The 18,433-nt window shown below is 40.7% G+C and overlaps 1 protein-coding gene across 1 annotated transcript in view; it reads left to right on the forward strand.

Moving 5' to 3' along the window:
• Positions 1–18,433, forward strand: part of Ca-beta (Calcium channel protein beta subunit) — a 719,185-nt gene that overhangs the window by 589,247 nt on the left and 111,505 nt on the right. Inside the window, exon 6 of the mRNA XM_080267425.1 lies at positions 8,251–8,515. Within this exon, the coding sequence (XP_080123551.1) occupies positions 8,251–8,515 (265 nt within the window). The remainder of the gene's footprint in view (positions 1–8,250; positions 8,516–18,433) is intronic.

Raw genomic sequence — 18,433 nt, forward strand, 5'->3', positions numbered from 1 at the left:
GCCTGTCTCTCCACGTGACTCCACAGGCTCCTCTTAAGTAACTCATTTCCACTGCTCTCACTCTTGACTTGTGTCCTTCCAACAATGTCCAAGCTTCACTTCCGTACGTTAGAGTTGGTATCACAATACTGTCATGTAGTAATTTTTTCACTTCCATGCTCACTTCCCTGTTTCTTATCACTGCTTTCAAGGAACCAGCAACCTTTCTTCCCTGCTGTACCCTTTCAAGCACTTCACCCTCCAAACCTCCATCCTTACTCATCACACTACCCAAATACTTAAACGTACTCACATTTTCCAATTCCTCACCATCCAACCTCGCTGTACATTCACTAACTTCACCTCTCTCAAAGACCATCACTTTACTCTTCCCTACATTCACCTTTAGGTTCCGTTTCTTACACACTCTCTCAAACTCATCCACCAAGCCTTGCAGCTCCTCTTCGTCTTCACTCAACAACACAGTATCAACTGCAAACAACAGTACAGGGAGTTTCCAAACACTATCCTCTCTCACCAGGGCCACTCCAACATCCACTACCCTACCTTGTACCTCTTTTATTACCCCATCCATGTACAGATTGAACAACCATGGAGACATGACACATCCCTGTTTCAAACCAACTTTCAAAGAGAAAAATTTACTTAGTTCACCATCCACACGCACTGCAGCCCTCGCACCATCGTACATACTCTTCACAGCATTCAACAACTTCCCATCTACTCCATATATTCTTAACACTTTCCACAATCCTTGTCTATTCACCCTGTCATATGCTTTCTCCAAATCCATGAAAGCCGCATACAACTTCTTTCCCTTCTCTAGAAACTTTTCCACTAAAGATCTAAGAATGAATATCTGATCTACACAACCTCTTCCCTTCCTAAAGCCTCCCTGTTCTTCTCCAACTAATTTCCCTGTTCTTTCTCTAACTCTGTCTATAAGTATCCTACCATACACTTTTCCTATTATGCTAAGAAGACAAATGCCCCTATGATTACCACACACTTCTTTTTCCCCTTTTCCTTTGTACAAGGGAATAATTATACCTGACTTCCAATCCTCCGGGACTCTACCTTCCTCCCAGGCCAATCTGCACATCTTCCACATCCATTCTACTACTATCTCTCCCCCATGCTTCAGCATTTCACCAAACACTTCATCAATTCCTGGGGCTTTCCCCGATTTAACTTTCTTCATTGCTTCCACAACTTCTATCCTACTGATTTCTTCCTGTCTTCTCACCTCCCTCCTTCTCCCAGCCATTCCCCAGCCACTTACACTCGCATTACTTCCATCCTCTACGTTCAACAATTCCTTAAAGTGTTCTCTCCATCTGCTCACTTTTTCTCCCTTCTCCACTAGTAATCTACCATTTTTATCTTTCACTCCCCTGCTAACTTCACTTCCACCCTGTCTTACTCTTTTCACTTCTCTCCAGAACATTTTCTTACAGTCCCTCCAGTTTACACTCAAATTCCTTCCAAATTCCTCATCCACACTCTTCTTACTCTCTCTTACTAATCTTTTCACCTCTCTCTTCCTTTCCGCATATAACTCTCTCTTCCGCCTCTCAACTTCTTCCACGCCCCTATTTCTCATCCATTCATTGTATGCTTTCTTCTTTTGTGCCACAGCCTGTTTCACCTCTTCAGTCCACCACGCTGTTCCTTGCACCCCCCTCCGTCTTCTCTTCCTTCCACACACCACATCACATGCTGCACATATTTCTTCTGTAAATATCTTACACATACCTTCCACGTCTCCCATCTGCTTCAATTCATATTTGCCCAATCGTTCCTCCACTTCTCTCTTATACTCTGCCTTTTTCTCATCCTCTTGTAACCTTTCCACTCTCCTTGCAACTACTCCTTCCTCTCGTCTTTCCCTTCTTCTATTCCTCCAACTTTCTTGTACTTTAATTCTGGCCACCACCAAGTAGTGGTCAGAAAGTCCACTCCCCCAACCTCTATACACTCTTGCATCCTTTACACATCGTCGCATCCTTTCATCCACACACACATAATCAATCATTGCCTTCCTTTCATTCAGTTCACCACCCACCCTTCTCATCACTCGCCATGTATACCTGTGGATCATTTTATGCCTGAAGAGGGTATTGGCTATCACCAACCCCCTCCCAGCACAAATGTCCACTAACGCACTCCCATTCTCATCTATCTCAGCAGGCACACCCCACTCACCAACTATTCCATCCACCTTCACATTACCAACTTTACCATTCATATCACCAATCGAAAACACTCTCTCATTCCTTCCAAACTTTTCCATGCATACTTCCACATTTGTCCAGAACTCTTCTCTCACTCTTCTAGCACGATCTTGCGTTGGCGCATACACACACACAATCGCCCACATTTGTATTCCAACTTTCAACTTTACCCACACAATCCTTGACCCAACTGATCCATACTGTCTTATGCTCTTCTTCCATCTTTGGTAAATTTTTACTTTTACTCCCGCACGCCATTTTTGCATGGAATTTTCATTTTCCTAGTATTTTCAGTGTAATTCATTTGAATTTGACCTTCATTTCTGTCGGAAATCACTCGTTTTTGAGTTACACCCCCCCCACCCCCAATGTTTCACTGTTGAACAGGAGGTTCTGGCAGGTTGGATTACGCAAAAACGAGTGATTTCCGACAGAAATGAAGGTCAGATTCAAATGAATTACACTGAAAATACTGGGAAAATGAAAATTCCATGCAAAAGCCTAACCTTGCTGAAATAAACCTAACCTAACCATACTTAAACCGGTAAATTTTTACAAGTGGACAATACACCCCCTAGGTAGTGCAATATATTTTTCTGGCAGTTTTTGATGCGATATCGAATGTTTCTGACCTTCATTTTCGTCGGAAATGCCTCATTTCCCCTCTTTTCCAATCATGAACTTTGGACAAGTAGGTGAAATCAAGCATTTTCCCAAAAAAGTGAAGTAAAAAACAACTCAAATCGCATCAAAAACCACAGAAAAATATAATTTTAAGCTTCTTATCGAACTTGTGTTTCCTAACTGGGGGGCTCCTCCCCCCAGACCCCCCAGCCTGGCCGTGTTTCCTAACTGGGGGGCTCCGTCCCCCAGACTCCCCAGCCTGGCCGTTTCCTAACTGGGGGGCTCCGCCCCCCAGACCCCCCTGACATTAACCTAACCTAACCTAACCTATCCTAGGGGAGTGCTTACCTTGAGATACGATGGTCCAGGACGAGAGTCGTCCGTTTCTTGCGTCTTTTCTTGGTCTTATTCAAATAAAAAGTATGCCTGCACCGCCAGATCTTGTCTTTTTCTGTATTATGTTCTGGGCACTTTGGAGCTGTAGATCTAATTACTCCATGGTCTTTCAAGAACGATATGGCACTATCTTCGTTTTCATAAAACGTAGCGAAAGCTTTCATGTAATTTATCTCGCACCAATTACAGACCGCCAGAGCGCAATGACTTAGTTCAGGGGACTGACGAAGTTTCAAAATTTGAAATTCGAGGGGAAATGAAAAGGATGCACTTGATTGGCTATTGTCTATTGAATGTGATTGGTTGAAGCCGACTTACATGCGCAGTTCCACCCACGCAGCGGTAACGCACGTACTAACACACACCCTACCCTTGCTAACGCACGCACGAACACACATAATATCCTAGCCTCCACTCCGTCAACATGTCCGCCCGCCTCTGTCAGGTACATTAGTTAGTGGTTAATTAAACTAGTAAAATGAAATTTGCGACGGGTAGGACACACTCTGCGTTGCTAAGTATCATATTCAAAGTAAGATAATGGAAGAAAATGTGTCCGGTGCCGTACGGGAGTAATTATACAATACTCACAACTATACACACTCCTTCCTTTGCCCTCTCATTCTCATCTACTCCTGCACATATACCCCATCCATACGTGCACCGGTATATTCACACGATCGGGCGCCAGGTCAAACACCATCCTTTCTTACAGCAGTGCATCGTAGAGCTGGAGGATGAAGTAATGTAAATACCTCATATGTCATGAAATATAATTTACCTAGAATTAATCCCCATATATATATTATATAGCCTATCATTACTGACCATAATTTTTTTGGTAATATGCATTATCTAGATTTAAGCTCTGTATCTGTCTCTCTATATCACTGCTGATCGTATGTATAACTTTCTACAGAATGCATTATGTAGATTTTAGCTCTGTATCTCAATATATATGATAACTGATCATATGTGAAAATTCCCGTAATGTGCATTATCTACACTTTAGTTCTGTATGTCAGATGAATACTTGTTGTAATAGGCATTGTATAGGCTTAAGGTCTGTATAAATGAATATATATGTATACAGAGAGAGAGAGAGAGAGAGAGAGAGAGAGAGAGAGAGAGAGAACATTACTCATTGTATGTGTAGGTTAAAAAAGAAAAAAGGAAGAGTAGCCAACTTCAGCGCACACACCGTCACCTCGCTCCGCGTTTGCCACCCTTGACCACAACAGGCCATACCTAAATAGTACTATCTTTATATGAGTCAAACTGTGTACTAGGTTAAACTAAATTGTGTTCTAACATAGAAGAGGAAGTTTAAACAAAAGTGTTGTCCAAATAACAGAATACAGCCAATTAGTGCAGGAATGCGCTGATCAAGCTAATGGCTGGCCGACCAGGGTTTTACGTACAGTCTATCTATCTATCTATAGCCCGACGCCCTAATCCCGCAAAGGGTGGCCGCAGACAAAACGCCTCCAAGTCACTCTGTCACCCACCATTTGACTTCCCTCCCCCCAACTCACCCCCCCCTCCCTCATATACCTCTCAACTCCATCCCTCCACCTCATCCTCGGTCTACCCCTCCCTCTCCCCCCCTCCACCTCACCTACATACACCCTCTTAGTCAGTCTTTCATTCTCCATCCTCTCCACATGTCCAAACCACCTCAGTGTATTTCTCCTAATCTTTTCAACCACATCCACATCTACCCCACAACGTTCCTTCACTTCTTCATTCGTCAACCTGTCCCTCCATGTCACTCCACATGCTCCTCTCAAGTAACTCATTTCCACTGCTCTCACTCTTGACTTGTTCCCCTCTTGCAAGGTCCACGCCTCGCTTCCATACGTCAGGGTAGGGATCACAATACCATCATGCAGTGACTTCTTAACTTCCATACTCACCTCCCTATTTCTCATCACTGCTTTCAGTGTGCCAACAACCTTCCTTCCCTGCTGTACCCTTTCACGTACTTCATCCCCCAAAGTTCCATCCTTACTCATCACACTACCCAAGTACTTGAATGCACTCACATTCTCCATATCCTCACCATCCAACCCCACTGCACACTCTGTGACTTCATTCCTCTCAAACACCATAACTTTACTTTTGTTTACATTAACTTTCAGCTTCCTCCTCCTACACACTGTCCCAAATTCATTCACCAAACCTTGCAACTCCCATTCATCTTCACTCAACAATACTGTATCATCAGCAAACAGCAACACCGGAAGCTTCCAAATCTCACTCTCATTCATTAGGGCCACCCCCACATCCACTGCCCTACCTTGTACCTCCTTTACGACCCCATCCATATATATATTAAACAGCCATGGAGACATTACACACCCCTGTTTCAGTCCCACATTGAGATCAAAGACTCACTCAGCTCACCATCCACTCGCACCGTAGCCCTAGCTCCCTCGTACATACTCTTCACAGCACTGAACAATTTCCCCTCCACTCCATATATTCTTAATAACTTCCACATACCTTTCCTATCTATTCTGTCATAAGCTTTCTCCAAGTCCATGAAGGCAGCGTACACTTTCCTTCCCTTCTCTAGATACTTCTCCACTAAACATCTTACGTACAGTACTGTCAAGTATAAATGCTGTTTTATTTTGGGGGTTATGAGCAGAAGCTTACAAAAATTATGCGTTTCATATCTCGTTAATTACCAAGATCTAGCTTAGATTTAGGGGCTAAATGTTATGGTATGTGTTTACTATTTGTGTAATGACTGAGTGGTGTGTACTTTTAGGGAAGCACAAAAATTATGGTGTGTACTTTATATTTCCTATTTGGCCAGTGGCAAAGACGCAACCTATGAGTATTAATGTGCCTTATAGCATTTTCAAATATAAAGGTATAGTACAGTTATCATTTCATAACTTCTTTAAAATAAAAATCCGTTTATAAAAGCTAAAATAATTGTTACATTTCAATGTAAATTAATATATTAACATAATTTTATCAAGTACCAGCATTTTTTCACGCTAGCTAAACAAAAAAAGATTTGCAGGTAACGACTAAATTTAACACTAAGTTCCTGAAACTCAAAGAAAGGTAGTGATAATTAAGTTGTGTATATTGTTTGATTATGTATACTGTATTTTACTGAAGATCAACAGAGAAAATGAAGAGAAACTGAATTTCTGCTTTCAGTTCTTGCACCATTGAAAGTAAACATTAAACAATCATACCATTGATGGAACACTGCCTGTGTGTGTGTGTGTGTGTGTGTGTGTGTGTGTGTGTGTGTGTGTGTGTGTGTGTGTGTGTGTGTGTGTGTGTGTGTGTGCACCGTCAGACTTGCAAGTTCGTATCAGTCCACCACAGCTTGACAAGAAGACTGTTGTCTAGATATTTGTGTCGAGCTTCATTCTAACCACAGTGATACTGTATAATATTATGGTCTAAATATTCCATATGCTTTAGTTCAAGCATTTTACCATTTAAGACACAGCCAGTAGAATGTGGGGTAAGACTGTCTTTGATAAATGAACATCATTACAGCATTAGTTCACACCTAAAATGATGGAAGTGCTAGAGCCAGGGTCATTGGGTGAAACAAACATTTATTTTTCGTTGTTACGCAGCGGATTCCGATTATCGGATAATTTTCCCCTTCTGATGCCGATACCGACATTAATCAGCTTTTGTTTGCCAATTTACAGAACTATACTTGCCTGTGCGCTCCCGCTCTTCTGACCATGCAGTCACAAAACCCTGGTGCTTTGACTAACTCTGTGGCATTCTGTGTTCAAGCTACTGTACTGTATTGTATTGCAAAGCTAATGGCCTGTATGCCCATGTCCTAGTTTTCGTTTTTTACTCAGGGTAAAGTTTGTAGGATAGAGGGTCGAGACAGTATCACAATATCCGGCTCAAAGCCAAATGTTGCGCCAGATATGCAGTATCCAGCATTTCACTTTAACCGACGTAGGGCTTGGCTGAATGACAACAGATAATTGAGGGTTTACTGTACTGTATTTGGGAAAAGCATTTAGAAAGCACTTTTTTTTTTTCCATATTTAAAAAAATCAAGATGCCAGTATTACCCCATCAATATGCTAATATCCCCGATCTTATAGTATGTTGCTGGATAGTATTGGACCATTTGGCTGCTTTTGTTTCAGCAGGTACACTGGCAGGACACGATTATGCAGTGAAAAAACATGAATGTTGTACTTTCATATAGAATGGAATATATATATATATATATATATAGATAGATAGATAGATAGATAGATAGATAGATAGATGATTTATATATATATATATATATATATATATATATATATATATATATATATATATATATATATATATATATATATATATATATATATATATATATATATATATATATATATATATTTATTTATTTATTTATTTATTTTATAGAAGGGGATCTTAGAACATTCTTTGTTCTCCTCTTGGCAGTGTACATGTCATTCACAGAAACTGTCAGAAGAGGAGAGAGTAGGCCTTATTAATCCTGGATCCTCTTCCTTCCAACCCACTTGTAGCATCTCGTGTTCTCTACATACTAGCATTCTTTCCTTTTGTTTTCAAGTATCCAGTAAATGTAGGAATGTACTATTACTGTGTCAAAGTTAAGGTGGAAGACAGAAGTGAGTGAGGAGGAGAAATGATCCATGCAGAGTTTTGACTTCCCTTCAGGCCTTTACCACCTTCCCGTGAAGTTTCAGGGAGTCAGCCCATGTGGAAGTTTAATGGTTCAGTTGCATGCATTCTTTGAAAACACCAAACTGCATGTGCCCAGCAGCTCTCAACTGTATTGCACTTGGGTACTCTTCATTAGACACTATTCACAGGGCGAATAGCTCCTAGCATACTTTAATTTTGATCATGGTAATGCGGTTTGTTGTGTTATATATATGATTTATGTATCCTTTCTTATATAGCTATTGTTGGTTTGCATTATGTGCACTATAATGAAGACTGTTCTCACCAGGGTGATCATCACACGGGTCAGTGCAGATATCTCTCTTGCCAAAAGGAGTCTTCTCAACAATCCTAATAAGCGGGCGATAATGGAACGCTCCAACTCCAGGTCTTCTTGTATAGCGGAGGTTCAGGCAGAGATAGAGCGGATATTTGAGTTGGCAAGAACTCTACAGTTGGTTGTATTGGACTGTGACACCATCAACCATCCTTCTCAGTTGGCCAAGACTTCACTAGCTCCTATTCTAGTATACCTCAAGATTTCCTCACCTAAGGTAAATGTATATATAGCATTTCTGAATGTACTGTATTGCTATTTAAGCACATACTGCATAATCATCAGCCATTGAAGAGATACTTAGACTTGGGTTTTTCAGACTAGCTAATAATACTATATTTTTTTCCCGTGGTGATAAATGGTTAAAGATTTATTTTCCAGTGGTGATATGATACTCTTGTGAAAATAACTTTCTTGTCAGGTTATAACCTTTTCCATTTATTATCATTCCTGACCTCCACAAACAGTGATCAGTGATCTGAAGGCAATGGAAAATGTAGGACTGAAAATGCACTTTTTAATTTTTCTTTTCTTTCTTTCTTTCTTTCTCTATTTTTTTTTATTCTTTTTATTGAGAGCCTGGTGTACAATGGTATATTTTCAGTGACATGTGCTATATATTTAGTGATATTAACCAGGCCTAATCCATTGTGACCAAACTTAACAGTGATAGTCACATCCATCAGCTCTTACACTGGGAGGTTATACAATTCATTCATTCATTCATTCATTCATCATCCAATCGAAGTTTGTCCCATAGATAAAGGAGCGTAGGGACATGGAACAAGACTGCTGAAATTATAAAACATACACAAATAAGTACTGGCATATACTGTATCTCTCTCTCTCTCTCTCTCTCTCTCTCTCTCTAGATATACGACATATATTTATATATCATCATTCATACACTCTCCTCGTCAGTCTCTCTCTCTCTCCATCCTCTCCACATGGCCAAACCACCTCAGTGTGTTTCTCTTAACACGTTCTATCACATCCACATCCAGACCACAACGATCCTTCACTTCCTCATTTGTCAGTCTGTTCCTCCATGTGACTCCTCATGCTCCTCTCAAATAACTCATTTCCACTGCTCTCACTCTTGACTTCTGTCCCTCCAACAAGGTCCAAGCTTCACTTCTGTCGTTACAGTTGGTATTACAATACTGTCATGCAGTAACTTTTTCACTTCCATGCTCACTTCCCTGTTGCTTATTACTGCTTTCAAGGAACCAGCAATCTTTATTCCTTGTTGCACCCTTTCAAGCACTTCACCCTCTAAACTTCCATCCTTATTCATCACACTACCCAGGTACTAAAACGCACTCACATTTTCCATTTCCTTCTTATCCAACCTCACTGTACATTCACTGACTTCATTTCTCTTGAAGACCATAACTTTACTCTTCCCAACATTCACCTTTAGATTCCGCTTCATACGTACACATTCTCCCAAACTCATCCACCAAGCCTTGCAGCTGTCCATAATTGTCTTCACATAACAACACAGTATCATGTGCAAACAACAGTACAGGGAGTTTCCAAACACTTCCATCTCTCATTAGAGCCGCTCCAGCATCCACTGCCCTACTTTGTATCTCTTTTATAACCTCATCCATATACAAATTGAACAACCATGGAGACATGACACATCCTTGTTTCAATCCAACCTTCAAATAGAAAAATTCACACAGTTCTTTATCCACTTGCACTCCAGCCTTAGCATCCTCATACATACTCTTCACAACATTCAACAACTTCCCATTTGCTCCATCTATTCTTAATGCTTTCCACAATCCTTGTCTATCTACCCGGTCATATGCTTTCTCCAAATCCATGAAGGCCTCATACAACTTTTTTCCCTACTCTAGAAACGTTTCCACCAATGACATAAGAATGAGTATCTGATCTACACAACCTCTTCCCTTCCTAAAACATCCCTGTTCTTTTCCATCCAGTTCCTCTGTTATTTCCCCTAACTCTGTCAATAAGTATCCAACCACTAGGAAGATAAATGACCTTATGATTACCACACATTTCTTTTTCCCCTTTTCCTTTGTATGGGGAAATAATTATACCTGACTTCCAATCCTCCGGGACTCTACCTTCCTCCCAGGCCAATCTGCACACCTTCCATATCCATTCTACTACTAATTCTCCCCCACACTTCAGCATTTCACCACACACTCCATCAGTTCCTGGGGCTTTCCCCATTTTGACTTCCTTCACTGCTACCACAGCTTCCATCCTACTGATTTCTTCCTGTCTTTTCACCTCCCTCCTTCTCCTAGCCATTCCCCAGCCACTTATACTCGCATTACTTTCATTCTCTATGTCCAACAATTCCTCTCCATCTGTTTACTTTTTCTCCCTTCTTCACCAGTAATTTGCCATTTGTATCTTTCTCTCCTTGACTAACTTCTTTGATGCCCTGTCTATCTCTCTTTCCCCCTTTCCAGAACATTTTCTTACATTCCCTCCATTTTACACTCAGATTCCTTCCAAATTCCTCATCGATTCTATTCTTACTCATTCTTACTAATCTTTTCACCTCTCTCTTCCTCTCTACATGTAACTCATTCTTCCATCTCTCAACTTCTTCCACACCCCTGTTTCTCATTCACTCATTTTATGCTTTCTTTTGTGCCACAGCCTGTCTCACCTTTTCATTCCACCATGCTGTTCCTTGCACCCCCTTTCATCATCTCTTCACCCCACACAGCACCTCACATGCTGCACAGATTTCTTCTGTGAATATCTTGCACACACCTTCCACGTCCCCCATCTGCTCCAATTCATATTTATCCAATCATTCCTCTACTTGTTTCTTATATTCTGCCTTTTTTTCCATCGTCTTGTAATCTATCCACCCTTCTTGTATGAATTATTTCCTCCTGTCCTTCCCTTCTTCTATTCCACAATTTCATTTGGGCCTTGATTCTCACCACCACCAAGTGGTCATCTGAAAGTCCACTTTCCCAACCTCTATATGCTCTTGCATCCATTACACACCTTGTCATCCTATCATCCACACACACACATAATCAGTCATTGTCTTCCGTTCATTCAGTTCACCACCCACCCTTCTTATCACTCGCCACGTATACCTGTGGATCATTTTGTGCCTGAAGAGGGTATTGGCGATCACCAGCCCCCTCCCAACACTAATGTCCACTAGAGCACTGCCATTCCTCTGCAGGCACACCCCACTCACCAACTATTCCATCCACCTTCACATTCCCAACTTTTCCATTCATATCTCCAATCAAAAACACTTTCTCATTCCTTTTGAACTTCCTATGCAAGCTTCCACATTTGTCCAGAACTCTTCTTTCACTGCTTGCATGATCTTACATTGGCGCACACACACAATCGCCCACATTTTTAGTTCAACTTTCAGTCTTACCCACACAATTCTTGAGCCAATTGATCCATACTCTCTTGTATTGTCTTTCTGTCTCTTGCACACAACAATTCACACTCCTTCTTTTGCCCTCTCATTCTCACCCACTCCTGTGCATATACCTCATCCATGCTCCCATTCTCTCACCTCTCCATTTAGTTTCAGTTAATCCACATACATCCACTTTTGCACCTTCAAGCACCAGGACAATCTCTCTCTCTTTCACCTCATCATTTGCGCCCTTACAATTCATGTAACAATCCGTATGTCCTTTGTTCGGTCCTTAGTGATCACCTGTTGGTCAGTCCTGGTCTGAGGCTTCTTGTTCGTATTTTTAGTTAGTTGTTTTCCATGGAGGGGCACTAACCCTCTGCCAAGCCACTTGTTGTCATGTAGAGATCACGTGTTGGTTGGTTATAAGGTTGCCACCCAGCGTTGTAAATGATTTCCTGGTTTACAGGAAATCATTTGGCTTGCCACTCACTCTAAAGCTACCCTAAAAACAGAGTATCGCTACACAAAGTGGGTGGATGATGGGGGAGAGGGAGGGGGAGACCAAGGATCAGATGGAGGGATTGGAATGGAGAGGTATATGAGGGAAGGGGGTGTGAGCTGGGAGCAGGGCAGTGACATGGCGGGGGACAGCGACATGGATGCGATTTGTTTGTGGCTACCCTTTATGAGATTAAGGCATCTGGCAATAGATATACTGTATATATATATATATATATATATATATATATATATATATATATATATATATATATATATATATATATATATATATACAGTAAATGTTGTTATATATGTACATATATAAAGTATATATATAGCGGGGGTCTTCTTACATGTCGGCGGGTCTTCTGGTAGCTCAGTAAAGTCTGATTTTGTGAAATTCAGATCCTTACACTGTTTCCTGCCCCAACCGGGATTTGAACCTGAGTCTGGTAGGACTGCAGGCCACCTCTCTACCGACCGAGCCACTGCTTCCCCCAGGTGTGTATATATATATATATATATATATATATATATATATATATATATATATATATATATATATATATATCATGCGGACCTCCTTTCCCACCCTTGGGCAGGGTGAGGAGTAGCAACGTCCAGACTTTCTAAGTTTGCCTAATGCAGTGGACCACGCTTCCATAAGTATAGTCTCCATACAGCACGAGATAGGGTATACAGAACCTCGTGCAAAATCAATTTCGCGCTAAAACATATATTTATATGTACAGTAAAATAGAGGATTAGGTTGGGGAGCCCCATATTTTTCGTTAAATATATATTTAAAGGTAAGTTATTACAAATATATCTGCCTTAACACCCAAGACAGTGGGGTTTACATACGATCTCGCCGACTGGACAAATCAGTGCATACTACCCAAACCTAACCGATTAGTTTTGCCCCCTAATGCTCCCTATAAAAATTTTAACCATCAAGGATTGCCACTAAGCCACTTGAAAGTCCTCATTACCAATCAAGCAAAAACTTCTGACCTAATCAACGCGTGAATAATGGCCGCCCAGCATCACATTTTGCTAGGAATCACTTTCGGCGCACTCATTAAAAAAAAAAAAAAAAAAAAAAAAAAAAATCTGAAACTATTTTAGCAAGGCATTAGTCATCAACAATAAAGGAAAAAATAAAACTATACTGAAGTCGTCAGTATGGAATGATTGCGTGCTTCTCACTTCTCAGATACTAACGATTGCAGTCATTGTGAATAATAAATAAGTTAGCCAAGCAGCATAATTTGTGTGACAGTATACGAGTAATTCACAAGAACTGAACTCACATAATTACCTTACCTATTGACGTCAGTACGTAGTGTCTTCACATACCATAAGAGCCGAATATGCTCGACCAAAGACCGCCAGTTCAGAACAAATATCGGGTACAAAGCCTTTTTTTTTTTTTTTTTTTTTTTTTTTTTTTAAAAGTTGCACTAAAGGTAAATACATGAATTTTGCCGCTCCTTCATCATTATTATTATTTTTTTTTTCAACAAAGAAACTATCCACCTCGTAAACACATCCAACTCATTATATTTCTCTGCATTTAAACTCCCACATCACACGCCACTTCGTCCAACAATTTTACATTTTCTTTTGGAATAAATGTTTTTCTTGTGTTCATAGCATTTTCAGGATGCTTAAGCATAACAAAAGTTAGTTTAGAACCACGTGCTAAGAGTTCTGAGAGGAAATGAGGAGCAAGGAAATGAGCAAATAAACGCTTTTAACCACAGCGACCGTCCACACAACACTTTGTCAGGCAGTGGCAGATGGTATGGGACATGGATCATGTGGGTCGGGTCGGGTCGAGGAAACCAATCAGTGGCCGACAAAAGCATAACACACGAGTTGTAAACAAATGCAGTCATCTGGAAATCCAGTACCTAATGCACCCACTTCCCACACAGTTTCTTTCGCGCAGCTGAGTGATATTACCGAGCTATTAAGTAATTATGGAAGAAATTAAATGAACATGTTATTGTAAGATCGTTGTTTTTTTTATTCTTAAATCGTGACTCTACTCATCATTCAAGACCATGGAATCATGTCTGTATCTGATACACCACAAACATTCACCACATTCTGTAGCTTCACATAAACTTATCCGAGTCACTCAGAACGCTGTCACATTAAAAAGGTGTGCCAAATCCCTGATTATGCAGTTTTCACAACATTCATCCAGCCAGCTCGATCTCTTGTCATTCCCCCAGCCTCGTCGACTTTCAAACCTCTCTTCCTCACGCACTCATCCACAATATCCCTCCACATCTCCTTGGCGTACCTCGCCTACTCCCTCCTTCATATTCGCTCAGATATACCTTTTTTGCCACTCTGCTGTTATCCATTCTTTCCGCATGACAATATATACCATCTCAGTACACTCTCTTCGATTCTGGTGCCCACAGACTTTCTCACTCTGCATCTTTCATGAATCACATTAATTTGTATCCTATCCACTCTCTGTAGTCCACATACATTCCTCAACAGTCCCATCTCCATTGCTCTCACTCTTGACTTTTCATTTTCATGCCACACCATAGTCCCACATCCATATGTTAACATTTTTTCATGTAAGCCTCATGCAGCTGCAACACCCGAACCTCTGTTTCTTGTCAAGGCCTTCATAGCACCAGCTACTTTCCTCCCTTGTGTCACTCTACTTTCCACTTCTTTTGCACATTTTCCTCTCTTTTCTATCACTGTACCCAGATATTTGAACTCTCTCACCAATTCCAGTCTCTCTCCATTCAGTATAATATCACACTGGAAGTCACATTCTCTCACAGTAACCATCACTTTACTCTTTTCTACATTTACTCTCTAGGCACAATGCTCACAGACATCAGCAAAACTCTGCACGAGTCTACCAACTTCTTGTCCGGTATTTGGAAGTAGTACTGCATCATCAGCATACAACAAATTTGTGATATTCCATTCATCACCATTCATTACTGACGCCATCCCACTCTCCATTACTTGATTTTTTTGCTTCTCTCATCACCCTATCCATATATATATTGAACAACCATGGGGTCATTACACAGCCTTGTCGCACATCCACACTGATCGTGAGCCGTTCACTTAGATACCATTTACTCCTACACATGCCTCACTACCATCATAAAATCTCTTGACGGCTCCTAGCAGCTTACTATCTACACTGTACATACGCAGAACCTTCCACAATCCTTCTCTGTCTACTATTTCGTATGCCTTTTCCAGATGCATGAATGCCATAAACACCTTGTAGTCCTTCTCATAAGCCTTCTCCATTACCTGTCTTACTGCAAATATTTGATCCATACATCCCCTGCCACTGCTAAAGCCACCCTGTTCATCATTCACTAGGACTTCTGATATCTCGCTTACTTTCTCTGAAATAATTCTTCCGTCCACCTTCCCTACCACACTCAATAAACTTATGCCACAATATAGCACTCACTTCGCGCACCTTTGCTTTTGTACAGGGGTACAACCACAGCCTTTTTCCACTCTGTTGACAGTTTCACTCATCCATGCCTTTTTGCATATCTCCAACAAGCACTTCATTCCGCACTTTCCACTACACTTAATCATCTCTGCATACACACATCAACCCCCGCTGCTTTCCCATTTTCAGCCGCTTCACAGAGTTCTTCACCTGTACCAATGTCATACGAGTATTTCCTGGCACTCCATTCCTTCTCTGCACACACCCCAAAACCAATCATGTTTACAGCAGCTCTGTTTTCTCTATTCCCATTCATCAGGCTTTCAAAATATTCTTTCCATCCAGTCGTTACTTCATCCGATGGGTTAATCGACCACTTACATCCTTCACATTTTCACTTTCTATCTGCTGTCACTTTTACATTTCAGCATCTCTTTCCAGAATAACTTCCTATTTTCAGAATAATTTGCATTCATTTTTCTTCCTAGATCATCATTTATGTATACAATATATATATATATATATATATATATATATATATATATATATATATATATATATATATATATATATATATACTGTAGAGAGAGAGAGAGAGAGAGAGAGAGAGAGAGAGAGAGAGAGAGAGAGACTACTTACAAACACAGGACAAGAACTTAGTAGGCTAGTGCAGAGTTTTGCTGATGTCTGTGAGTGTCGTGCCTTGACAGTAAATGTAGAAAAGAGTAAAGTGATAGTTACTGAGAGAGAACGTGACTCCCAGTGCGATGTTACAGTGAATGGAGAGAGACTGGAATTGGTGAGAGAGTTCAAATACCTGGGTACAGTGATAGAAAAGAGAGGAAAATGTGCAAAAGAAGTAGAGTGACACAAGGAAGAAAAGTAGCTGGTGCAATGAAGGCCTTGATAAGAAACAGAGGCTCGAGTGTTGCAGCTGCACGAGGCTTACGTGAAGGAGTCTTAATGCCAGCGTTAACATATGGATGTGAGACTAAGGTGTGACATGAAAATGAAAAGCCAGGAGTTAGAGCAGTAGAGATGGGACTACTAAGGAATGTATGTGGAGTACAGAGAGTGGATAGGATACGAAATAAAGTGATTCGTGAAAGATGTGGAGTGAGGAAGTCTGTGGACACCAGAATCGAAGAGAGTGTACTGAGATGGTATGGTCATGTGGAGAGAATGGATAAAAATAGAGTGGTGAAAATGGTATGCCTGAAAGAATATGAAGGAGGGGGGAGGCGAGGTAGGCCAAGAAGAAGGTGGAGAGATATGGTGGATGAATGTGTGAGGAAGAGAGGTTTGCAGGTCGGTGAGGCTAGGGAACTGACAAGGGATCGAGCTAGTTGGATGAATGCTGTAAGAAGTGCATGATCAGGGATTTGGCACCCTTTTTTAACATGGCAGCGTCCAGACTGACTCTATCGGCTACAGAACGTGGTGAATGTTTTTGGCGTATCCAATAAAGCCAGGATTCCAGGGGCCTGAGTGATGAGTGAATTCCAGGGGCTTGAGTGATGAGTGAATGGAAGCGTGGCCCACTGGATTGGGCAAATTTGGACTGTCTGGATATTGCTGCTACTCACCCTACCCTAGGGTGGGAAAGGAGGTCCACATGATTATATATATATATATATATATATATATATATATATATATATATATATATATATATATATATATATATATATATATATATATATATATATATATATATATATAGTGAGTGGATGAGAAACAGACGCATGGAAGATGGTGAGAGACGGAAGAGACAGTTTTATGTAGTGAGGAAGAGAGAGTAATAAGTGAGTGGATGAGGAATTTGGAAGGAACCTGAGTGTAAAGTGGAAAGAATGTAAGAAAATGTTTTGGAATGAGGTAAAGAAAGTTAGACAGGGAGCCAAAGAAGTTACCTTGGGAGTGAAAGATAAAAATAGTATATTACTAGTGGAGAAGGGAGAAAAAGTGAGCAGATGGAGAGAACACTTTAAGGAATTGTTGAACATAGAGAATCAAAGTAATGCAAGTATAAGTGCTGGGGAATGGCTGGGAGAAGGAGGGATGCGAGAAGAGAGGAAGAAATCAGTAGGATGGAAGTTGTGGAAGCAGTGAAGAAAGTTAAAATGGGGAAAGCCCCAGGAATTGAATGAGTGTATGGTGAAATGTTGAAGCATGGGGATGAGATAGTAGTAGAATGATTGTGAAAGATGTGCAGATTGGCCTGAGAGGAAAGTAGAGTCCCCGAGGATTGGAAGTCAGGAATAATTATTCCTCTGTACAAAGGAAAAGGAGAAATAGAAGTGTGTGGTAATCATAGGGGCTTTTGTTTTCTTAGCGTAATAGGAAAAGTATATGGAAGGATACTTACTGACAGATTTAGGGAAATCATAGAGGAATTAGTTGGAGAAGAACAGCGAGGTTTTAGGAAAGGAAGAGGTTGTGTAGATCAGATATTCATTCTTAGATCTTTCGTGGAAAAGTTTCTAGTGAAGGGAAAGAGGTTGTATGCAGCCTTCATGGATTTGGAGAAAGCATATGACAAGGTGGATAGACAAGGATTGTGGAAAGTATTAAGAACATATGGAATAGACTGGAAGTTGTTGAAGGCCGTGAAGAGTATGAATGAGGGTGCTAAGGCTGCTGTGCTTGTGGATAGTGAACTGAGTGAATTTTTCTGTTTGAAGGTTGGATTGAAACAAGGATGTGTCATGTCTCCATGATTGTTCAAGCTGTATATGGATAGGGTTATTAAAGAGATACAAGGTAGGGCAGTGGAT

Source organism: Coenobita brevimanus, chromosome 24 (assembly GCF_032717465.1).
Source record: "Coenobita brevimanus isolate Jiangsu-jjx chromosome 24, ASM3271746v2, whole genome shotgun sequence".
NCBI classification, from domain to species: domain Eukaryota; kingdom Metazoa; phylum Arthropoda; class Malacostraca; order Decapoda; family Coenobitidae; genus Coenobita; species Coenobita brevimanus.